At 51.9% G+C, this 24,668-nt stretch overlaps 1 protein-coding gene across 3 annotated transcripts in view; it reads left to right on the forward strand.

Moving 5' to 3' along the window:
• SIRPA (signal regulatory protein alpha) overlaps positions 1–23,011 on the forward strand; it is a 43,135-nt gene extending 20,124 nt beyond the window's left edge. For 2 of the 3 annotated variants that reach the window (XM_079944009.1, XM_079944008.1), the window contains exons 4-9: positions 5,246–5,566; positions 6,152–6,481; positions 8,288–8,398; positions 11,431–11,455; positions 17,884–17,923; positions 20,333–23,011. In XM_079944009.1, coding sequence (XP_079800135.1) covers positions 5,246–5,566; positions 6,152–6,481; positions 8,288–8,398; positions 11,431–11,455; positions 17,884–17,923; positions 20,333–20,587 — 1,082 coding nt within the window. In that variant the 3' untranslated portion in view covers positions 20,588–23,011. The remainder of the gene's footprint in view (positions 1–5,245; positions 5,567–6,151; positions 6,482–8,287; positions 8,399–11,430; positions 11,456–17,883; positions 17,924–20,332) is intronic. The other variant, XM_079944010.1, reaches the window with a different exon arrangement.
• Positions 23,012–24,668: the final 1,657 nt, after the last annotated feature.

Here is a 24,668-nt window from a genome sequence, read left to right on the forward strand (position 1 = left end):
GGTAGCAAAGGTGCTCATTTAGAGTTTTCTCGCAAGGACCCTGGATCCTCTTCCTAACTCCTGAATCCTGGACTGTGACACAGGGAGGACCTTATACACCATCCAGTGCAACCCACAACATACACATGGGGAGCCTGAGGCCAAGACGTGACAGGGACCTAGACCACAGTCACATGGTCAGTGAGGGAATCCTTCCAGAACCCAATCTGATTCCAGGCCAGACTCCTTCCTGCACCACCACTGGAACTGGTTTCATGGAAGAGCCTGGCACATAGAGGGGACAAGGTTGAAGCTCCTTGAATTAACCATTGAACAGGGAGCCTTTACATAGGTTTCCCCAAGGTTCAGAATGCCCCTCACATTCAGGCCCTGAGGCCCGAGGTGACTGGGAACCTCTCCCTATTTTTAGCCACAAATCCCTCATCCTATATCAGCACCTGGAGCTGCCCAGTGTTTCAGCAGCTGCAAAGCACTCAGCATATGGAGACAGCGTCTGTCAGTCTTTTGTTGACAAATATCAAGTTGTTCCCAAACTTAGGATATTAGAACAGCACTGCGGTGGATAATCTTGTCCTGCATCACTGTACTCAAGTGGGAGATGCCCGCTGGAGGTGGCATTGCTAGATCATGGACTATGTGTATTTTAATTCGTGTGGATATTGCCAACTTTCCCTCCTAGATGTGGTAGCAATCGAACCTCCCCATTACCCCTGGACGTAGGGAAGGCGCCTTTATCCTGACTTTGCAGCTATTACTAAGCTTCCCAGCTGGTGGTTCCTTGCTCAGCCAATCACAGCTAGTAAGTGGCTCCACCGCCACTCAGATCTGCTGCCTCCCAGGAGGCTGCTCGTCCTCGTCCCCAGGCCGCCTGCCCAGAGGATTCCCTGGATGAGAAGGGAGCGAGGGGAGGGGACCAGTGAACAGCAGCCTGACAGACGCCGAATCTTCCTCATGGCCTTTTCTCCCTATAGCCAGTGCTCAGAAGGAAGGGCTGTCTGTTTTCCCTTCTACAGATAAGGACACTGAGGCTCAGAAAGGGATGTGGCTGGTGAGCAGGTAGGGGAGCCAAGACTGAACCCCCAGCGTCCTGACTCACACCCTGCTCTCTATACCCCCACTGTGCTTGTCGAAGTGTAGAGAAAGCTTCAACCCTCTCCTATAAAATCCTGTATTGTTCTGTTCTTCAGTAATAACTATGAGAAGTCCCGTGTGAGAGGCAGGACTACCTTTACAACCAGATCAGACAGATACTACAGTGTTTTGTGATGTCCTGAACATGTTCCTAAAAGACATACTTAAAAGCACCAGGAATCTTTTTTCCACCATTGCTGCGATCTTGCTTCTTCACTAGGCCTCATGGGGGAGCAGCTCTGGGAAGTGTAGCGTGGACAGCACAGAGAGGGGCCAGTGCAGTCCCAGCAGCACCATGCATGCCCATTCCTGGCTCTGCAGGCCGAGGATGAGGAGGGGGAGGTGCTCCCTAGAGGGCGCTGGGGGCCCCGCGTGAGCAAGAGTTCATATTCTAGACTCAGGTGTCAGGGGCCCATGTCTTCCCTTGTTGCTACAGGGTCCCCAGGCCTGGGCACTCAGAGGCCACTCCTCCCTGTAGTTGCTTGAAGTCAAGAATCTCAGAGGGAAAAGGGGAGGGTGGTGGTCAGTGTGGGGCTTGTGAAGGTGGGGCGCTTGCTCTGCTGATGGCCATGAAAGCTTGGAGGTGACAGGAAACACTTCTGGGACACAGTGGGCGGGTGAGGAGACAGTCCCTTCATTTCTCTCAGCCTCAGTTTTCTCATCTGTAAAATGATGATCATCATGGTCTCCTTTCAGGAGAATTGGAAGGATTTGAGGTGCTCTGTCTAAATCACCAGCAGAGTAGGGGCCCCCCAGTCGAGGTGTTTTTTCAAGGCTGTGACCCAGTTCCCTGTACTGGGCCCCATTTCCTCACGTGTAGAAAGAGGATAATCACACAGCCTTTGCATTACGTCCTGAGGGTACAACGACCTGGTGACAAGACAGCCCCTCAGGGAGCGATGGTGCTGGCCTCCCAGACTGTGTGATCTTAGCTAGTCTCAGTTCCCTCTAGTCCTCAGTTTCCCCGTCTGTAAAATGGTGGTAATCACGCTGCCTTTCAGGGGTCTGTGATGACTCGAGAGCATCTGGGAAGCCCTGGATGGAGTGGGTTGGGTGTCACTGAGCTCAGTGCACAGCAGTTGAGAGCCTGGGCCGAGCCCCTCCTGCCTGGGCCTCCATCCCAGCTCTGCCCCATCCCGGCTCTGGGACCTCTGACAAGTCCCTCCCCACACTGGGGCTCAGTGTCCTCGTCCATCAGTAACAGCACTGCCCTTACAGAGCTGCTGCAGGGACTGAATGAAGGATACATGTCAAGAGCTTAGAGCAGAGCCTGGCACCCGGAACGTGTTCCACCAACGTGAGCTCTGATGTGCTGGAGCCAGAGGACCTTGGATGGGTCACTTTCCCTCCAGGACTAAGTACAACTGGAGTTGGGGTGGGGCTGGGTGCCTTTCAACCTCAGCTGCTCATTTGAATCACCTGGGAGACAGTGACGAGCTCCCGCGACCCTATCCCCACCCTAGAAATTCTGATTTAATTGGCCAGATGTGGGCCTGGGCAGGTGAGTGTTTTAACTGCTGCAGAGGATGCTGGTGCCCAGCCAGGACAGAGGAGCCCTGATCTACATGTTCTCTGAGGTCACAGAGGGAAGGCTGTGGTTTTTCCCTGACAAAGGTGGGTCCCCCGTGGTGCCTGAGTTGTAAGAACACTTCTTCCGGGTGTGGGTGCTTCAGAATAATCCAGGACAGTGACAGCTTTTAGGAGGCCCAAAGAAGTCAGCCTGAGTGGAGAGGCAGAGACACCTCCTCGGTGAGCTCATCTGGGCTGAGAGGGGCTTCCTGTGCACTCAGATCACCCTGTTCAGACCCGAGCTTCATCTCTGGGGAAACTTTCCCATATTTTAAATACGTGTGTGTGTGTAAACAGGTGCTAGAATCCCTGTAGACCCTCTCTGCTCAGCCCAGAGCCCTCCTGTCAGTACACCACAGTGACACTGACCAAGTCTAACGTGTTCCCTCCTTTCAGAATGCTTCCAGCTTCTGTAAAGGGCTGACCTGCAGGAAAATGCCTATGATCCCTTGTGTGTTTTGAAAGCCGGTTCCCCCAGATTTTTCCCTGAGGGGATTATTTTTAAAAAGAGGGAGAGAATCATAACTTGGTGGTTTCCTGCTCCTCTATTCATGTGGATTTTTCATGGCAGCTGCAGGGAACAAGATTTGAGACTTTTCTTGTTTTTTCCGTAATACTTTTGTTTTGCCTTCTTACTTAGAGAATAAATACATAGTTTCAGACCTAGGAATGACCAGATCTTATGATTAAGATGTTATTGTATTATTAATTAAGCAACTATATGCAAGGCTCTGTGTTTTACATACATCCTCACTCATCTTACCAAGTGGTGCTTTATCCACTTTGTCTAGAATCAGACACTGAGGCTTAAGTAAAGATCAGAGACCCTAAAATCAGTCAGTCCTGTGTGCAGTGAGATGAGCTCTGACCTTTCCTCGCTGGGTGCCCTTGGCCAGCTGCATCCTCCCTGAGCCTCATCCCATAAATGGGGCCACTCTCGAGCTTCCCTCTCAGGACTGATGTGGGGAATGAGAGAGCTGAAGTTCCTAGAGGAATCAGCCCAGCACCAGGCTCCCCAAAACTCTCTGTAAGTGCTAACTGATCACAGTGTCTGCTCCCTTTACTTACGTCCAGGATGCTGGTGTTTCTATGACTTGATTTATTCAAGTAACACCTCCTTACTATGTCCTCAAAATGTCTGATGAGTTTTAGGAAGCAAGTTAAATATTTACAAATGCAAATATTTATAATAGTTGCTGTCTGCCAACTTTTATAGGAGGTGTTACGTAATAACGAACAATTTGGAGACACCCTAGAGGACCCTTCTACAGGGATAAACTGCCCTCACTTTTTTTTTATATATATAAATTTATTTATTTATTTATGGCTGTGCTGGGTCTTCGTTTCTGTGCGAGGGCTTTCTCTAGTTGCGGCGAGCGGGGGCCACTCTTCATCGCAGTGTGTGGGCCTCTCACTATCGCGGCCTCTCTTGTTGCGGAGCACAGGCTCCAGACGCGCAAGCTCAGAAGTTGTGGCTCACGGGCCTAGTTGCTCCGTGGCATGTGGGGTCTTCCCGGCCCAGGGCTCGAACCCGTGTCCCCTGCATTGGCAGGCGGATTCTTAACCACTGCGCCACTAGGGAAGCCCCTGCCCTCACTTTTGATTTGCTGATTTGTGTCCATTTTCAGAACACAAGAGGTGCTTCTGCTGCTTCATAGGCCTGTGTCTATGTCTCTTCTGATTTAATAACAATTAAGAAATTAACCACCTTTGGTTTCTCAGCACTCAATGATCTTTGTTTCAACCTAAAACTGACCCAGGAGAGGAACCCAGATTCGAAAAACATCCCTTTGCTCCCTTCCTTTCAAATTCAAGGATTGGCACATTAGTCCTACTGGAATATTTGTGGAAAGAATGAAAACTATGCAGTAAATTCATAGATACCTGAAGGGATATAAATACAGTCTGGGTTAAAGAGGGATCTGTGTTTGTTTAATTTTGATAATCATCTTGTGTTTTACTCATAGCAAAAGTGCTCCCACTGCCTGATTTAACCCTCACTGCAGCCCGGGAAGGGTAATGCCTGCTGTCCCCTTTCACAGACGAGGAGCTGGGAGGTGCCATGGCCACAGCTCTCGTTGGACGGCCAGCCTGGCTCAGCTTCCATGTGGTCCCGCGATGACCCCGCTTCCCCTGCATTTACTTCTGTGAACACTTCTCCGAACTTACCTAAGTTTTCCAGGGGGAGCCCAGCTAGGAACAGTTAATAGGAGAGTGAGACCAATCAGTACTTTTGTTCCTTTGCCCAAACTGGTGGGAAATCACCTGGCAGATGTAAGAAGGTGGACTTTGAACTCAGGCCTGGAATTCGATGTCAGCCCTGCCCTTGACTCAGAGTCACCTCTGGGAACCTGTGTGTCTCCTCTGTCAGATGAGGATGATGACACTGCCCTCCCAGAACTATTTGAAGAATTTAAAACATAATATGTGTGGTGGTTCTTAACTGCGTCACATTATGTGTGGTGGTTCTTAACTGCGTCACATTTTTATCATTAGTGATGATAATTACAATCATGTTCATCATTTATAAATGTTCCTTTTGTAGCCAAACCCTCTCCTCCTGTGGTATCAGGCCCCACAGTGAGGGTCACACCTGAGCAGACAGTGAGCTTCACCTGCAAATCCCACGGGTTCTCCCCCAGAAACATCTCCCTGAAATGGTTCAAAAATGGCAATGAGCTCTCAGCCTCCCAGACCGACGTGGAACCGGAGGGAAACAACGTTTCCTACAGCATCTCCAGCACAACCAAGGTGGTGCTGGCCCCGGGGGATGTTCGCTCCCAGGTCATCTGCGAGGTGACCCACATCACCCTGCAGGGAGACCCTCCTCTTCGTGGGACAGCCAACTTGTCTGAGACCATCCGAGGTAGAAGCCCCTCACGCCAGCCTAAGCCCGCACCTGCTCTCAAGGCCCCAGTCCCTTCCTCCTCCCTGCTTTTTGCTCCAGGCCTCAAATTGCCTGGAATCTACTTCCTGACAGTCCTGCCCCATCACCAGGTTCCTAGATGAGCTGTTCACTAACTACCGTTTTAACGGCAGCTGCCAGGTGGACACCCATCATGTGCCGAGCACTGTGCTGAGTAGTTTCCTTTACTTTATCAATAGTTTCTCCAACTACTGAGCACCTACGATAAGCCAGGCCCCTATGTGCTTGGCGATTTCGTATATTTTGCTGCAGTTATTATATTCCAACTGCATGCCAGGGGCTGTGCTTGTAGATGACACACATCATTAACCTACTAGGAGCCCAGTCCTCGAGCACCTACTGTGCGCCCTGCAGTGTGCTTATGATTTCATTTCTATGCAAAGACACCCTCGGTGTTTGAGCGCCTGCTGCATGCCTGACACTGTCCTCTGGTGACTCCCTTGCTGTGCTGGAAGCTGTTACCCAGCCCCTCTCCTGTGACCTGTTGGTTCCATAAGGTCAGAACTTCTGCCTGTGCTGTTTCAGTTCCGCCTACCTTGACGATTACCCAACACCCCAGGGTGGGGAACCAGGTGAATGTCACCTGCCAGGTGAACAAGTTCTACCCCCAGCGCCTACAGCTGACCTGGTTGGAGAACGGAAATGTGTCCCGAATGGACATGGCCTCGACCCTCATAGAGAACAAGGACGGGACCTTTAACCGGACGAGCTGGCTCGTGGTGAACTCATCTGCCCACAGGGAGGCTGTGCTGCTCACCTGCCAGGTGGAGCATGACGGACAGCCGGCGGTCACCAAAAACCACACCCTGGAGGCCTCTGCTCCCCAGAAGAACCAGGATGCAGATGAACGTATTGGTGAGGCCTCCAATCCAACTGACCCAGTTCTTTGCCTTTTTTATTTAATATTAAAGGTAGTAATTCATGCTTTTTATAGAACAATCTAGAAATGAATAGACGTAAAGTAGAACTTTAGAGTGAGTTCCCGCCCCCAAACCCCACACCCCCAAGAGTGACCACTTGTTAGAGTTTGGTATATTCTTTACAGATCTTTTGACATAAATATCCATGAAAGAAAGAAAGTAGGGAAGGAGAGAGATCATCCAGTCCATAGCGTCCTACCTCTTGCTTTCTTTCACTAACAGTAATTGTTTTCACCATTCCATGTCCGCCCTCCTCCCTCCGGCTTGTTCTTTCTTACCTGGGCCTTGTCTCACTGGCTGCCATCGCAAGGGTGCCCCACTGGGAGTAGGATTGGGGGCTTCAGGGTGTCTGTGGCTTATCTCAAGTAAAATCAGTGCTGCACTAAATGTCCTTGTACACATTCTGTTACATGCACAGCTATTTCTGTGGGACGATTCCCAGGGAACATTTCTAGGCCCATTTAAGGTGATGGTGATGCTGCCACCCTTCTGGGAGAGTGAAAGGTGTCAGCCCCCGTCCAAGCTGTTGTCGATGTGTCTCCCTTCTTTCTTCAAAACGGCAGCACCTAGTTGGCGTTTTGGTACCACTGTGGAATGTTCCATCACCTGTACACTTGTATGTAGCGACCCTTTGAATGGATTAGAATAGAGTCCATTTCCTTCCTTCGTGCATCCTTGAAGGAAACAGCTCTAAAGAAGCCTTGGGCCTGTCACGGTGCCCTTTGGTGCCACCAGTGGCTGGTTTTCACAGGATGAGCCCTGCCCCCGGAGACAGGTTGTGTGGATCCACTCCGCCTGTCACAGTCTTGCTGGGGAGCTTGGACAAGTCAGTGCCCGTCTCTGGGCTGCTCTGCCTGCTTCTGGCAATGTTGAGGGAGGTGACCCTGGTGATCCCCCAGCTTTGAGTCTCAGCTGCTAGGACCATAGCTGTCGCAGCATTATAGCTTCAGTGCTGGGTATGCAGTAGACACTCAAGAAATACTTTTAGAAATGACGAAAGAGTGAATTAGCTGGTTGATGTGCGAGCTGTTTAGTTAGTGAGGTAATCCTCAGAGCTATCCAATGAGGTAGAGATTACTATTGGCCTCAGTAACATAAGCCAGTGTGTGAGGGGGGCTTAAATGACCTGCTCAAGGTCACACCACAGAGGGCAATGATTTGAACCCACGTGTCTGAGACCTGCTCCTGGCCTCCCACTGTGCCCTCATGTGGGGTCCCCTGCCTGTGCCCGGCGCCACCCCTGCCCTGTCTCCGTGTCCCATGTCCTGGGCTCAGCACTCCTAGGCCCAGGCCCTGGGCACGGACCAGGGCACAGTCTCGGGGCTCTGCATGTCCAGATGCACGTCCAGCACTCCTCGCCACCCCTGCCCCCTGCGCTGTGTGATGCCCCAGCTATGATTAGGAGCTCCCTGTGTGGCCGCCCCACGGCTCACTTAGATGAGGAGGAACATATGTCTGTTCCTCGGGAGGGAGATTCCCGCCCGTGCCCTGCAGCTGGGCCTCTCCGAGGCTGACGGCAGCGTTTCCCCCCTGTTACCTCAGCACGGTTTTTGCACTGCCGGTGGGTAACCCATGAGGAGAGGTGTGTGCAGACCCATGGACGTGCCCATGTGGCCTGAAATGTCTGAGCCAGATGTTTTCCGTTAATGAAGCCTGCCTCATGGTGAATAGGGGCAGTGGGTTTTCCTTTTTTTTTGTTTTAAATTTTCCTACAAGAAGCCTCTATTTTGTGTGGTCCTAGACAAGGCTGACAACTGGAACAGTATCTTCATCGTGGTGGGCGTAGTGTGTGCCCTGCTGGTGGCCCTGATGATCGCCGCCCTCTACCTCCTCCGAATCAGACAGAAGAAAGGTGGGTGCATCTCTCAGTTCCTCCTCATGAGTTTGCCCCTGGACTGTCCTTCCCAGAGGGGGAGACCTCATGCAGTTTAAGCCATAAAGATGTCTAGTTACTCCCGGTAACAAGAAGTCCAAAGGTAACAGTGCCATGGCTGTGTGGGCCCTTCACCAGGCTGGAATCTGGGTGGGTCAGCACCCCCGCAGCCATCACTGCTCCAGGCCTCACATCCTCATGGGACCACTACCAAGGTGGCAAGCAGGGAGATGCGAGGGTGTCAAGAGGACCTCAGGGAGGAAACAGTGTTTCCCAGGAGCCCCGGGCAGACTTCTGCTTTCCCCTTACCTGTCCAGGTTACATGCCCGGCACCCTGGCAGGAGGCTAGAAGGGAGTGGGGATAATACCACAACTTACTTCTGAGCCCGTTGGGAGGATTAAATGGCTGACTGTGGGTACAATGTTAGTAAGATGCCCAGCACACAGCAAGTGCTCAATAAATGTTAACTCCTGTCGTCAGTATTGTACATGAGCTGGAAACACGAGCCACCTCCCTGGAAAGCTCCCTTCACTGTGGCAAGGTGTGTGGCCTTGGACTGCAGCAGGAGGGTATAAGTTCAAATCCAGGACATCGTCCCCTTGTTTGCATGCTCATGCATGTGCGTGGGCAAGCACGTGTGTGTGTGTGTGTGTGTGTGTGTGTGTGTGTGTGTGTGTGTGTAGTTGTTGCTGTAGCCAGACCTCTGACTCTACAGTCAGACAAACTAGGGTTCCAGACCCTTGTTTTATGCTCTGAACAATTTGGCCTCCATTTCCTCACCTGTAGAATGGGTGTGGCAGTGCCTGCCTTGGAGGCTAGTTATGAAACAAATAAGCTCATGTGAAACAGCAGCTCTGACACATTCTCAGACCTAAAAGGATACATGTTCTCTTTCCCACTCTTGAAGGAGACTATTTTAAGCCAGTGTTTCTGAAACTTTTTTGGTTACAAGTGATAGAAATACATTTCATGTCTCAACCCAATGCACACACACCCCATCTATAAAATTGGAACTCTGATATTTTCCTTTTTGTCATATTTTATACTATATTCTTTTAAAAATGCTGGTTTTGACCCACCACGTGCTGCAGCTTATAAGGTGCAAAGTGTGGTCCCGAGCTGTGCTTCTGCACCCAGACCTCCAGGCAGAGCTCAACGGGCGTGTTGTGCATCAGCCACGTACCCCTCCTGCACCCCCTTTCCTCTGGTCCCCAAGTTTCCCTCCCCGCTGGGCTGGCTGGAGGGACTCAGCTCTGAGACACTGCCTGAGCCTCCAGCTCCCGTCCAGGAGGGCTGGCGTCAGGGCCCGCATCTCTGGAATCCAGAATGATGCCAGTTGATCTACAGGGTGGTTTCCCTAACATTCCTGGCGCCCCCGCACAGGAAGGACTCCTCCTCAGGTGGGGAAGCAGGGTCCGTTGCCCACCAAGAGTGACAAGCCAGCCCTTGGATGGAGCGTTCACGGTGTCCACTAGTGTCCCAGTCCCCTTTGGAGCCTCATCCCTGGCCACCACGTCAGGCTCCGGCACATGTGAGCTCACTACCATGGGCCTGGGCATCGGTGACCCAGTGTTCCGGAGGGGGAGGGGGTTGGAGAGCTGCAGATGCTGGTGAAGGCCACCCAGCCCTGAGTGGTGCGTCTGCTTGTGTGCAGAGCCCAGCTCTCACACATAGGCTCTAGAGACAGTGACAACTGGCCCTCAGTCAGACCTTCTGATGTGCCAGGCACTGTTCACAGACCTAACCCCACTTCACAGATGAGGAAACTGAGGCATGGGAAAGTTATAAAACTTGCTCAGGGTCTCGCAACTGGTGAGTGCTGAGGCCAGGATTCACACCTGGACAGTGGGTCTCCAGGGACTTTGTTTGAGACCACTCTGCACTTCACCTCCATCCTAATGAGACACCCCTTCTCCCTCATTGGTCCCTGGAGGTATCTGCCATCCTCTACCTCATACTCACAGTGAAATATCCTAATTTCAACTCTATCACTTACCAGTTGTGTGACCTTAGGGAGTCATCCAGTGTCCTTGGTATAAAATGGAGATGATTGGTCCCATCACTGGACTCCCTGAGATGACTCATGACCCAGCACTTGGCAACCCATCATCTTCCATTCAAATGTTAGATGCTGAGCGGCAGCGTCTAACTGGTGTCACTCACCTAAAAATCCAGTACCTGCCCAGGCACCAAGCGTTAATGTGGCAGTGAGAATTCTTGCATCGTGGCAGCCCCCAGCCTGTTACAATGTGGTGCAGAGCACATTTGCCTGTGCATGTTGCTTTTTAATTACAGTTTTACAGCAAAATGAGAGTCAACTGGTGGCTGATCCCCAGTGGCTTCTCTGTGGGATGCCCCATATCACAGGCTTAAAATCTCTGAGCCAGATGGACCCTTTCTTTCCTCCCAAGATCCTTTTTTGGAAAGTGGTGAGATGAAAATGGATGTCCAGCCCAACCCTGTGAGTTAAAGCACTGAAATCCAAGCTCAGAGAGGGAAGATGACCCACAGAGGGTCACACAGCAAGCGAGTCGGTGGCAGAAGTGGGATTCCCATTTACTCCCCTACCTAGCAGACCTGCTAAAACCTGTTCTCCAGCAGTGAAGGGCCCTGATGGGGACCCAGGCTTGCTGTAGGGTCTCTGGTAAGGTGTGTGATGGATGGAAGTGAGGCTCAGACAGAGGTAGGGCAGTTGACCCCTCCCAGGCTGAAGGCTGCTCTGGGATCTGACCTTTGGCAATTCCCAGAGATGGGAAAGCAGGAAGGCCCAGCTCACTGGTCTTCCTCCATGGAAGATAATGGGCCGCCCACCCCAGTGGGGTGGACACGGGGTTTCCTGTGGTTTAGAGGTGATTTCAATAATTCCTCCCAACATCCTTGGAGGTAAACCTCTGCCTCCGCCCCTACACACACACACACACACACACACACACACACACACACACAAAGTTACGTGAGCAAAGTGTGTTTTTAGGTTAAATAACTGGCTTTTCTTTCTTCTCTCTTTCAGCCAAGGGCTCCACTTCCTCTACAAGGTAAGTGCATCACTGGGCTCGGGTGCTTTTGTAGTTATTTTGTTGTTTGCCTCCAACACTGCAAAGCATACTGCACACCCACTGCGCCAGTCAACTATTTTTTTCCTTTATGAGCTCTTCTCACCAGGTCCATCTGTAATTACTACCTCAAATGAGGGGATTTGAGGGGATTTCTGCACACAGAGGCACTGATTTCTTGCTTGCTGTCCACAGACAGTGAGACCCTGATCAAATCCCATCTGGACTGTGGCAGAAAACACCTGCACATTCTGCCCCCGAATCCAAATTGTATACTTTGCTCTTTCCTTCGTTCACTAAATATTCATTGAGTGCTTTGGCACAGACGGCCCTGGCAATGCCGGCATGAGTGGAATAGAAGCATCTGTGCCCTCCTGAAGCCCGTGACCTGGTCAGAAGCTAAGCCGATGACATGACATCACAGATGGTGCATTAGTTTGTTGGTTCACATTATCGGTGATTTTTGCTGTCTCTACTGTGCACCAGCTCTGTTCTGAGCACTCAGGATACAGCAGTGAACAAGAGTCAGTCTGGGCCTTCATGAGGCTCAGATGCCAGTGAGAAAAGCAGGCAGTAAGCCTGGAGGCAAAACAGTATAATGCCCCGTCAGGTGGTGACGAATCAAACACAGCAAGGGGATGGAGACTGCGGGGCAGGGAGGGCAGGGGCAGGGCCTCCTCTGAAGGGGACATATGAGCAGGGACCTGGAGCTGGGGACCTGTGAGGGGACACCTGCTGGGCGAGAGAGCAGGTGAGGCAAAGGCCCAAGGTGGGCAGTACCGGGAGGATAGGGGAGGCCAGCCGTTGGAGCAGAAGGAGTGAAGGGACAGGAAGGGATGAGGTCAGGAGGTGCAGGCCCACGTACCTTAGCTGTGGCCCATGCAGCAGATGGGTGACTAATCCAGACTTCGCAGCTTTAGGGAAGGCCCCCGACATTCACCCCAGCAGAGTAGAGGCAGCACCCCATCATCTACCACGTGAATGTACCTGCATGGAAACATGAACGTCCACACCAAGGACGATAAATACAAACTATAAATAGCTTCATGTTGGTTCGGGACAGGTTTTGCCAGCAAATGGGTTTTGAAAATCTTTTGATATTTTTAGAGCTTTGTGGATTTCAGAATTGCAAAGCAGAACTGAGGATCTGGAGGGGAAGCCAGGGGTCTAGAGCCTGTAGCTGTTAGGACTCAGGGTTTTACTCCCGGTTGGATGAGGAGGCTTAGGAGGGAGATGATCTGACTTTGTTTTAAAAGCCATCACCCTGACCACTGTGTGTGGACCAAGGTAAAGGAGGTGAGGGTGGAGGCAGAGAGGCCAGAGAAGAGGCTGCTGCAGTTGTCCAAGCAGATGGTGGTGGCCTAGACCAGGGTGATGGGCTGGGCTTAGAAATGGTCAGATTCTGGATATATTTCACAGGTAGAGCCAAGAGAACTTGCCGATGGATTGTAGGGTCAAGGACGATACCAAGGTTGGGGGCATAGGGGTGCTGTGTCCTGTGTTGGGGACCACAGATGCAGTGGGGAAATACTAGGCACTGCGGTTGCACACAGCAAGAGCATCTGACCTGTCTGGAGGGCCCTAGGAAGCACTATGTGTCCCTCCTGACCCACAGCGGGAGTCTGTGGTGCCCTTGGGAGAGAGCCTTGCTTTCTGCTCTGACCTCCGCAGGTGGCTTCCTGCTCTGAGCCCTGGCCAGCCTCCCAGCTTCCCCATCCCTGAACAAGCAGAGCCACCACTCCAGCAAAACCAGGCTGCTCGCTGCCCCCAGGGAAACGTGCTTCCTGTTGCCGGGCCTTCAACTGTCACACTTCCCACTGAAGTACACTCTTTCTCAAGGGCAAGGCTCAGCTTCCGTCCTTTGCCTAAAACCCCTCAGGGGCTCCCTGTGGCCCTCGAGGTAGTCCAGATGCCCTCCTGAGGCCCTCAAGCACCTCGTGGTCCAGCCCTGCTGCGCTGGACAGTTCTACTCCCAGCCACTCCTGGAGCTCACATTCCGTGTCTCAGCCAACACTGCCCCCCTTCACCTCCTCCCTCACGCTGCATCCTCGCTCTCCTCGCCCTGTGCGCTGGGCCTCTCCCTGAGATGTGCTCCGCACCCCTGCTCCTGAGCCACCCAGGGTCTGCACAGCTCCAGGGGGCAGCAGTCACGGCCGGCTCTGAACAGCGCCCCCGGGAGTTGTGCCACATGGAAGCTAGTGTAGGCGCCCCTCCTTTTACCTGGTTACCTCTTGCTCTTCCTTCTGGGCTCAGCAAGGGTGTTACCTCCTCCAGGGACAGAGGCCCCTCCTGGGAGCTCTCCTGATGCCCCTGGATGGACACCCCAGTGTGTCCAAGTTGTCTCTGCACTTGTCCCCATAGTATAACCCACCCCTCTCGAAGGCAGGGGTTACTTCCCTCACGTTCACCGCTAATTGCTGCTGAACTTGGCACCATGCCCGGAATGGAATGGGTGCTCAGTAAAGGTTTGTTGAATAAATGAATGAACAAATGCCATCCCAAACCACCACAGCAATCCCCGATCTCTAACTTCCTGAATCCCTAAAACTCTCCCTGTCAGTGGCTTCACAGCCCCAGATGTGGAAGGATCTCTCTTTTTTGTTTTGTTTTTATTGTTGTCACTATTTTTTTACATGTCATCTCCTCAATTAGACAGTACATTTCTGGAAGAAAAGGGGTGTGTCGATAATAATAATGGCAACAGCATCAGCGGCTAACGTTTATCGGGCATTCACTGTGTTCCAGGCACAGATCTGTGATTGTACCTATATTAGCCCACTGGTGATTTAATTATTGCAAAAATCCTATGATTTACTCTTGTCCCAGTTTAATTGAGCAGAGGTTCTGGAACTTGAGTGTGTAGCAGAATTCCCTGGAGGGCTTGTTAAAATGCAGATTACTGGCGCCACCCCCTGAGTTTCTGATGCGGAATTTGTATTCCTAACAAGTTCTCAGGTGGCACTGATGCTGCTGCTTCCGAGCTGGACTTTGAGAACCCCTGCTCTAGAAGCTTATTATTGTCCCCATGTTGTGCTTGAGGAAACTGAGGCTCAGAGAAGTCGTGAGACCTTCCCAAGGTCCCACAGTTAGTAAGTGCTGAACCACGAGTCAACCCAGATTTCTCTGACGCTGAAGCTGAGGCTGTTCATCACTGATCCAGTGCCTCTTGCTGACTGTTTCTTCTTCCCCAGAGAAGCCAACCGTTTTCTGCCTGTTTTTTATTTTTCCAGCATGAGCCTACCGAGGGAGCCGTGAGATCACTTGCTCCCTTTCATCTCTCTAAGCCAAAGCGTTAGCTAGTGAGCGGTAATGGTGCTTTCCCGTGCAGCCGCCAGCTTCAGCTAGGCTGACTGGGATCAGACGCTTTCCAGAGGACATTGGCATGGGTAACAACCCAGCACCCCGGGAGGGGGCGGAGCAGGGGAGGGGGCAATGCCACCACTTTGAGCTCAAAGGGCCCATCAGATTGCAGGGCCAGTGGGGGGACTGGCTATTTCTAACTCCCTAGGTTAGGACCGTACAAGAGAACGTTGTAATCTTCCTCAGCTCAGATGAGAGAAAAATGTGGCTCTGCTCCCTTAATTGGGCACTGGGGTTCATTCGGTCGGCCATTTGTTCACTTGTCAGACATTCACTGAATTTATTCTTGGAATATTTAAGGCTTCCCTGACTCTTTTCATTTATTCATCTGGATTGAGCGCCAGGCCTTAAGCCGGGGGATTGCAAAGAGTAGCAAAAAGGACACTAGCCCTGGTCTCGTGGCACTTTTGATCCCATGGGAGAGATGTTCATTCATTCAGCAAACATCTATGGCATGCTAATGGCGCACCGGCCCATTACTAGGTGTCAGGGCTCTGGTGGTGAATGACACGGGCCTAGTCCCTGCCCACATGGAGCTAGTGGTCCACAGGGAGGCAAGTTACCAAACAAGCTAGGAGGTTAATACACGATGTGCTGCAGGCACTGACTAAATAACACAAAGTCAGACGCAGAGCAGAGGTTGGGGGGGCAGGGGGTGGGTGTGCGGTGGGCGGTCAGGGAAGACCATCTAAGGAGGGGACATTTAGGAGACAGCTGAGGGGCGAGAAGGCTCTAGCCATGGGAATATCGGGAACAAGAGTAGACCAGGCAGAGGGAATGGCCAGTGCCAAGACCCCGAGGCAGGAGCAGTTGGACGTGTTCACAGACCATGGAGGAGGCAAGGGGGCCAGAGCTGAGTGATCGAGGGCGGAGACAGGACTAGAGCATTGGGTGAGGGCACGTCACGCAGGCCAGGCAGTCAGGACTCGGAGATGGATTTCACTGCGTGGTGGGAAGGAGTTGAGGGTTTTAAGCAGAAAGATGATATGACATCGCAGATGCATTTTACATGTGGGGAGTGGAGTGCAGGCAGGGCAGGAATAGAGCAGAGACGCCAGAGGCTCCTCAGAAATTTAAAACCTGGATGGTGGTGATGACGGACTGGAGGGGTTCGATATGTACTTTGGAGGCAGAGTCGACAAACCTTGCAGTGGATTAGACACAGGTTTTAAAGGAGGAGGGAGGAGAATCAGGGGTGATTCCCACTTCCTTAGCCGAGCACAGGGATGAGTAACAGCAATGCCGTTCACTGAGACAGGAGGGACCGGAGGAGAGACAGACATGAAAAATGGATAACTGCTTCTGTTCTGTAATGATTGCTCTGAGAGAGGAGCCCAGTGTTCTGAGAACGGAGTTTGGGATTCAGTGAAGGTTTCCCTGAGAAAGAACTATTTGAAACAGCTCTGAGGGAAGAGAAGGAGTGAATCAGATGAAGAGGCAAGGAGGAATGAGTGTGCAAAGGCCCTGGGGCAGCCTGATTGTCATTCATTCCAAGTCAGTTTTGAGCACCCATACCTATGTGGTGAAGAAGCATGGCAGACAGCCAGACACACAAACCAGATGGGAAAATATACAAGAAGTTTGAAATTGTCATGGAGGGGCAGCCCAGCCAGCCCAGCACTGTCAGAGCCTTCCCAAGGAAGTGACAACATAGTTGAGTCTTGAAGGATGAGCAAAGGTTAACCAAGAGGAAAAGTGGTTGAGGGGGTTCTTCAAGGCTGTTGTTGACATGTAAAGTGGGCCACATCAAGTAGCCCTTGAGAAATATTGGGTGAGTGAATAAGTGGGTGAATGAGGCCGAGGGAGTGAATGACCCCTAGGGAGGTCAGCCAGGGACAGACTGCACAGGGCTTACGAGCAGGGCGAGGCATTGAACCAAAGGCAGTGGGAAGCCAGACCCGTTGGAAGCAGGAGGGGTATGGATGGAGACTGAGTGAGTGATGGTCCCCTCCAGACGGTGTCCCTGCTCCTGGAGGGCCGTTGCTTGGCCATGTGGGGCCCGTCCTGCCCCAGAACTGCTTTCTGAGCCAAGTGCTCATGCCAAATCCATTAATAACCCCACTGCCAAGCCCCATTGCTCGTTTCTGACATGATCCAGGCTAACATCCCCAGAGTGGCCAGCTTGAGAATTTACACAACTCCTGCAGAGCCAGTGGCTCTGGTTTGCTCACCACCTTGACTGTGACCCTGCAGTGAGCCAAGCCACGGCCTCCAATTACAGAATCAAGTGCTTGAAGAGCTTCTTTGATTAACCAGAACACTTGGTCCTTCTCTTTTCCTTTCTTAGTGGTGACTTAGATGTGTATAATGTAGAACATTGGGAAAACATGGGAAACTAAAAAGAAGAAAAAATACCACCCAAGGACCCCTGCTGTTAACATTTTACTATGTTTCCTTCCAGTGTTATCCACACATTTTTCATAATTGAAATCATTCCACAGAGAATTTTGCTTTTATACTTATCATTTTAATGTGATTTGTAATTTAAAAAAAAAACTTCCTCATAAACCTTTTAAGTCTTTATCTACAAATCTGTCCTAATTTCCTTAACCAGTCCCAGTTGGTGGAGCAGTGAGGTGTAAACCTTCCTCCCCCATCGCGTTCTGTGGTAAATGCCTCTGTGCATAAAGTTTTTTCTATATTTTGAATCCCCCCCCCTCACCCGGCCAAGTGTGCGATTATGAGTCAAAAGATGAGGACAACTTTCAAGCTCTTGACTTTGCCAAGCGGCTTCCAGAAAACGTTGTGTCGGTCGGCCCCCCGCACCAGCAGTGTGTGAACCTGCCAGTTTCACTGCACCTTCCCCAGCACCGAGTATTATAATTTTTAAAGATCCTTGATGATAAAGTAGGTTAAACAAAAAAAAGGTAGTGCATGCTGAAAAGCCCTTTGGTCCAAACATGTGGTAAGCAGTTGTGTTTCTGTTGGGAATCGCTCATCCACGTCCCCCACCCATATAGGAAGTGGAACCTAAATGTTATTCTTACCCATTTGCATGAGCACTGGAGATAGTGAGGGTATTTTTATCTGTGCGTCTCTTTCCTTTTTAGGTTGCATGAGCCCGAGAAGAACACTAGAGAAACAACCCAGGTACGGTGCTTGGTGAGATGCCCTTCCTGGGAAACAGGAACAGGCTGGGACAGACTCTCCCAGCTGGAGCAGAGGGAGGGGGGCACTCAGGAAAGCAAGGATCCTCCACCCCTGGCACCCGCCCACCCTGGCGAAGGAGTCTTAATTTAGAACAGGATCTGCAACTCCTGTTGATGCAAGGAAATCATACCACCGAGAGTCTGTCCCCGCCTGTCTGACTCAGTGCCAAGCACTGCACAGCTTGGAAGGGCACCGTCCACCATGTGTTCTGTCTAAACGGTGCCCTGGAGTCGGGCTTAGTGTTCATCACGCCATCCAGCCTCCGTGCACGTGCCCAGCCAGTCCTTCCACCAGGAGCACCCTTGCAGCCCTGTGCCGCTCACACGGGGTAACGCACAGCACTGCGCTGCCTGTGCTGGTGGGAAGACCCCATGCCGTTAATGACCTCATGCAAGGGCACACTCCCTTGAGCTGGCACTTTCGCCCCAGCATCACTGAGGGGATTTCAAGGCACCATGGCTGGCTTGTCTCCAAGAACTCTGGCCCTGTCTGCACCAGCTGACGCTGTCAGACCTTGGAGGCAGAGGGCTCCTCTGAGCCTTGTAAGGAGACAGGCCCTACCCTGAACCTGGAATGAGAACATGGCAGCTGTCCTTGACATTTTCCTGGCAGTTGTCATCGTCGTATCTGTAGTCTGTTGAAGAGAGTCAGGGCTGGTGAGAGGCACGGTGCTTCGAGGCCAAAACTCTCCTGACCCAGCACAGCCCCACCCCACCCTTCCTGCCTCCAGCGGGTCCTGGGCATGAGCTCAGGTGGTGATTAGAAATCCAAGACCATTTCCAGTCATGGGACAGGAAGGCCTTCTCCCCCGTCATTTTACTTTCTGGGGCTTTCAAAGTCAAAGTTCTTTCTGGAACTTTGCAGGGAAAGAATGATGGTGAAAAGAGCACTGAAGCCTACACAGAATTCAGTCAGTTGGGACTTCCTGAGCACCTACTATGTGCCAGGCCCTGGGCAGTGAGCAAGGCTCTTGTGGAGCTTGCAGCCCCGTGACTAGGACTCCCAGTGCTGTGGGCCGTCGGAGCACAGCTTCAGAGACCAGCAGACCTTGGCTCTTTTCTGGCTGTGTGACTTTGACCGAATTTAACTTCTCTGGCTCTCAGATGCTTCACCGTAAAATAGAGTAAATAATTCCTACCAAGCAGGTTGTGTTAGGGCCTAAATCGGGTGATCCACGTGTGAGCAGGGCGCCTGTCAGCTGTTGGGGACTGAGGTTATTTTTGTGCATCAGGTAGGATCATGGGCGTTGGTAGCTCCCCTCCACTGCTACAGCGCAGGTGCCGGGCACAGAAGGAGCAAAGTATGTCATTCATGATGGGTAATTTCAAGGCGGCAGTTCTGGGTAATAAGATGAGCATGTGGGAGAGGTTCAGGTTTGCCAGGTGGCAGATGACAGCTGACACGTGCTGAACATATGTGCACTTGGCATGAGCCAGGCTCCGTCCTAAGAGCTTTACCTGGACCATCTCATCGGATCCTCCCAGTGACTCTGGCAATAGATACTATTATTAGACCCACTTTACAGATAGGGAAACCAAGGCCCAGAGAGACTAAGTGAACTGCCCAGTCCCTCAGCCAGAGAGAGCAGAACCAGGATTCATACTCCAACTTCTGCCTACAGAACATTTACCTCCTGTTCACTGCTGGCCTCATTCTCACACACCCCTGTCTTCTGTCCCCCAGTCCCCAGCTTCACCAGAAGCGGGGCTGAAACTGTTGCCATCCATTTATCCATCCACCACTCGTTCATTCGTTCATTTAACATCCATGGGGCTTCTTCTGTGCCAGCCTTGGTTTCTGCATCATAACAGAAGCCTAGTGAATTTTGTTGAATAAATGAGTAAATAAGTGAATGTCTGCTTCCACTGGGGGGTCAGCATCTTCTCAGACCTCCAAACAGGCACAGACAGTCCTAGGTGGTGGGTGCTGTGATGCAGAAACACAGACTGAGGAAGCACAGAGACAGAGCTCTGGACCCAGCTGAGAGGAGGGTCTTAGGATGAAATTGACGGGGTGGATTGGGTTTCATTACAAGAAGAAGGAGGGCTGGACACTGTAGGCAGAGGAAAGAGCATCAGGAAAGGCAGGCGAGAACTGCAGGAGGGGGTGACGTTGAAGCAGGGACGTGAGGCCACTACACTGACGGTTAGGAAGACCCTTCAGGCCGTGTGAGGAAGAGGCTGATTGGAAGGGCAAGGCTGGAGACAGATGACCTTGGCCGGAGAAGAAGGGGCATGAACTAGGGCTGAGCCAGTGGAGGCCAAGAAGAGACAAAAGCAACCAGACTTGGTACTGAGGGTGAGTGAGTGGCTGGGGGCTCTAGAATGACCTTCTCTCCATCTCACTTAGATCCAGGACAACAACGACATCACATATGCAGACCTGAACCTGCCCAAGGGGAAGAAGTCCACCCCCAAGGCCGACGAACCCAACAACCACACGGAGTATGCCAGCATTCAGGCCTGCCCACCACCTGTGTCCGAGGACACCCTCACCTACGCCGACCTGGACATGGTCCACCTCAACCGGAACCCTAAGCCGCCAGCCCCCAAGCCTGAGCCATCCTACTCAGAGTATGCCAGTGTCCAGGTCCAGAGGAAGTGAGCAGGGCCGTGGTCATCTCTAGGGTCTGTCCCCATGAGCCTTCCTGTCCCGTTGCGGGCAACCTTGATGAGGACAGCCAGCCCAGTTCCTGGAGGGCCAGGGTGGGACAGGACCCAACAGTGAGGGTAGCTCTTGTCTCCCCAGCCCAGCTGGCTCTCCAGCATTTCCACGGGAGCCATGGCCCCTCTATGTGGCCACACATGGAGGCTAGTGTTGCCAGACTAGGCAGGGAACCGACCTGGGAGCTGGCCAGAGCCATCAGGGGTGCAAGAACTCTCACGCCTCTGTCCATCAACTGTGGGTCTTTGTCATGGTCTTGGAGACCACTGACTGCCTCCTTGACACTCTGCAGCCCGATCTTCCAGAGTGAGGAGGGAGAAAACCCACCTCCTCGTCCCAGCACCACCCACCTGGGGCTTTGGGGAAAGTTTTCCCTTTAGATCGAACTGCCCATCCATGGCGAAGAAGCTGGACGCGCATCCCGAGCCTTGGTGCCGTGGCTGCCAGCAGTCCCGGTCTCCCCTCCCTGCACTGACCAGCCACAAGCCCCGGGGAGGAGAGGACCGTCTGAGGAACTCCTCCGCCACCAAGGACTGAGACAAAACGCCCCTCCTCCTCACGGCCCTCGAGACCTGGAGGACCTCCGACGGTGATACTCCACGTGGCCCCACCTCTCCCTTCCATACCTGAGCTCGCTTCCTTCAGCAAGCACTAACTCACAACCTCTCGCTGTGGACGCCTGTAAATTATTGAGAAATGTGAAATGTGCAATCTTGAAACTGAGGTGTTAGAAAATTTGATCTGTGGTGTTTTGTTCTGTATTTTTCTTAAAACAACAGCAGTGTTATCCTGGCTCTTTGTCATGTGTTGAAGTGTGTGGTTGGGTCTTGTGCAGTCTAAGGTTGAACGGTCGGTTGTCCTGGAGGGATGCTCTTACAGTGGAAACTGAGTTCCTCCCAGTCCCAGAGGCTTGAGGGTGGGGAAGAAGGTTCCAGGTTGGCTGCTTCATGGAGACACTTAGCCCTCTCTCCACGAGGCTGGTACTTCTGCCTTCCGAGCCCCCAGTGTGCTAAGTCTGAACCTGCCCATGCTTCTCCAGGCTGCCTCCTTCTCCGTCTGGCCAAGACCCAATGCCTCAGTCTGCTCACCTGTAAAGAGGGGAGAGGAAAGATGCCATCCCTCCCCTCCATCGCTCACAAGCACTTTAGGGCCATGCAGGGTAGGAAGCTGTGCCTGGATGTTTTCCCCATTCCAGCTCTCTGAGCTCATCTCTGAAGGTGGAATCTTCCATTTCTGCTCCCAAACCCTGTCGAAATCAAACTGGAACAAATCAAAGACAGCCAGGAGGACTGGGTAGCTGTGACGCCAGGAACGACCTACCTTCTGTCCCTCTGTCAAGAGGTTGGGCAGAGGCCGTGACCCTGTTATCCTCGGACCCCGCACCCCTCCATTTCAGTGTGGGGGCCTGGCTGGGCCCAGGGCAAGAAGATATTGCAAGCCCTGTTTATTCGGTCTTCACGTGTAACTGATCAGCTCTCAGAGCTGAGATGCCAATCTTCACTGCCCCCTGGGTCCAGCCATTTGATGCCCGAGGGATTCCTGGCTCACGCTGTCAGAGGCAGAAGCTGAGCCATCCTGCCCATCAGCAGGTCCTCCAGGTGGAACTCGGGGAGCTGAGTGCAGACCCAGCTCTCTGAGGGACAGTGATCTGTTTTACATGATGGCATGCAGGAACTGGCTGAGCCAACAGGCCATGTGGGCAGCTCTGGCCCCACAAGCCAGAGCTTCTCTGTGGCATCTAGGAGCACAGTGGCCCAGCCACCTGGCTCGAGCTATTTCCAGATTCCAAAAGCTTGGCTTGTAAACCTTGATCTCCCTCTCTTCTGCCCAGAGACAGCACACGCATGTGAGCACACACACGCACACACACAGAATTTTAAAAAAATGTTTTCTTGGTGCCATTTTCATTTTATTTTATTTTGAATTTTGGAAGGGGAGTAAGGAAGGAGGCCAAGAAAGTCACGTAGTTTAGCTTCAGCCCGGCAGCCTGGAGATTCCCATACCTTGTGAACCGAACCCCAGGAAAAGGAAGCAGTCGAAACAACAGTATGGAAGGAGCATGGTTTCTGGAGTTTATTTTCAAACTGCGGGGAAGGAAACAGGCCCTATTTTGTATATAGTTGCAACTTAAACTTTTTGGCTTGCAAAATATTTTTGTAATAAAGATTTCTGGGTAACAACGGCCCCTCTGGGTGTTGAGTGTCCTTGTCTCTGTGAGTTTGTCCCTGCGCCCACGAGCCTGGGAGAAGATCATGTGGGCCCCAGGGCTTGGAAGTGACTTCAGCGTTTGATCCTCTCTTGTGTTTTATAGACACAAAGACTTTGTTTCCCCTGGCTCAGAGGGAGTCAGGGTAAGGCCACCCAAACACCTGCTTGAGCAGAATTCCAACAGAAAACCAAGTTTGGATCCCGGCTCTGCCACTTTGTAGCTGCGGGAACAAACCACTCACCTCTCTGAGACTCAGGCTGATCGTTGGCACGATGGGGACAATAATACCCCCTCTAGGTTTAGTGCGGGGATTAAAGGGGCTAGGGTGCTCGGCACATGGCAGGCCTTCACTAAGCGTTGGGTCTTCCTGCCCTAAACATTGCACAGTGGGGTCTGGTCACCCCTCACCACCTGTGGGATCTTGGACAAGCAGGTCACCCTCTCGGGGCCCCACTTTCCTCCTCTACCAAATGTGGAAGCTAATGCTTGTCCTAGAATAACACTGCCAATGATTCATGTCTCGTGCTAGTATATAGTAGGTGCTCAATAAATGTTAGTTTCTTTATGTCCCCTCCATAAGAATATTAATAATATTAATGACAGTTATATAATGATGGTAACATGACATTCATAGTTAGTGCTTACTGTGTGTCGGCGCTTTGCACTGATTAACCCCTTTATACCTCACAACGCCAGGTAAATAATAGTACTGGCCTTGTTTATAGACAAGGCACAGAGAGGTGGTGTAACTTTTATGGGGTCACACAACTAATGAGTGATGTTGCTGAGACTCAAACTCTAGCTGCCAGCTTCAGAGCCTAACTTCTAGCCACTGAGTTAATATCAACACATTACATATGGGCACTGACTCTGCAAAATTATTAGCAGTAATAATAGCTAATGCCTGCTGTGGTGAGTGATATGCCAAATGCTTTACAGTTATTAACTCATTTAATCCCCCAACCACCATGTGAGGTAGGAACTCTTATTATCCCTGTTTTACAGATGAGTAAACCGAGGCACAGAGAAGCTAAGTCATTTCCCTAATGCCCCATGGCAGAGCCCAAGTAGTCTGCCTCTTCTTTCTTTCTCTTTTTTCTTTTTTCTTTGGCTGCATCTGGTCTTTAGTTGTGGCACGCGGGATCTTCGTTGAGGCATGCAGGATCTTTCGTTGTGGCGTACAGGTTTCTCTCTAGTTGTGGCGCACAGGCTCCAGGGCGCATGGGCTTTGCAGTTTGTGGTACATGGGCTCTCTTGTTGAGGTGCGCGAACTCAAGAGTTGTGGCTCGCGGGCTTAGTTGCCCCGCGGCATGTGGGATCCTAGCTCCCTGACCAGGGATCGAACTCACATCCCCTGCATTGTAAAGCAGATTCTTTACCACTGGACCGCCAGGGAAGTCTCTCCATCATGTTTAATTCTCCTAACTGTCCAGTAGTGGTGGTGGCTGTGCCCATTTTGCAGAGAGAGACAGAAATTTGAGGCTCAGAAGTGCACATGACCTGGCCAATCTCACACAATGAATCTTTAGTCAAGCTGGGACTTGCACTTGGATCCACAAGCCCATCCGGGATCAGCCCTGAGCCCTTGGCCTGGTCCATGTGACCACACAGGAGGCAAGGAACTTCCTGCTGGGCTCAGAGAGGTCACCTGCCTCACCCTCCAGGACCTTGGCTGTGACAGAGAGCTCAGCTCTCCTCCCTCGGCCCCAGCTTGTGAAATACATGTGCTGCTTGCAGGATGAGGTGTTCCAGGCATGAATACAGGCTGAGCAGGTGGGGAAATGCCTTCGTTCTCTGGGAAGGCGAGAGCGG

The sequence above is a fragment of the Stenella coeruleoalba genome, assembly GCF_951394435.1.
Source record: "Stenella coeruleoalba genome assembly, chromosome: 15".
Classification (NCBI taxonomy): Eukaryota; Metazoa; Chordata; class Mammalia; order Artiodactyla; family Delphinidae; genus Stenella; species Stenella coeruleoalba.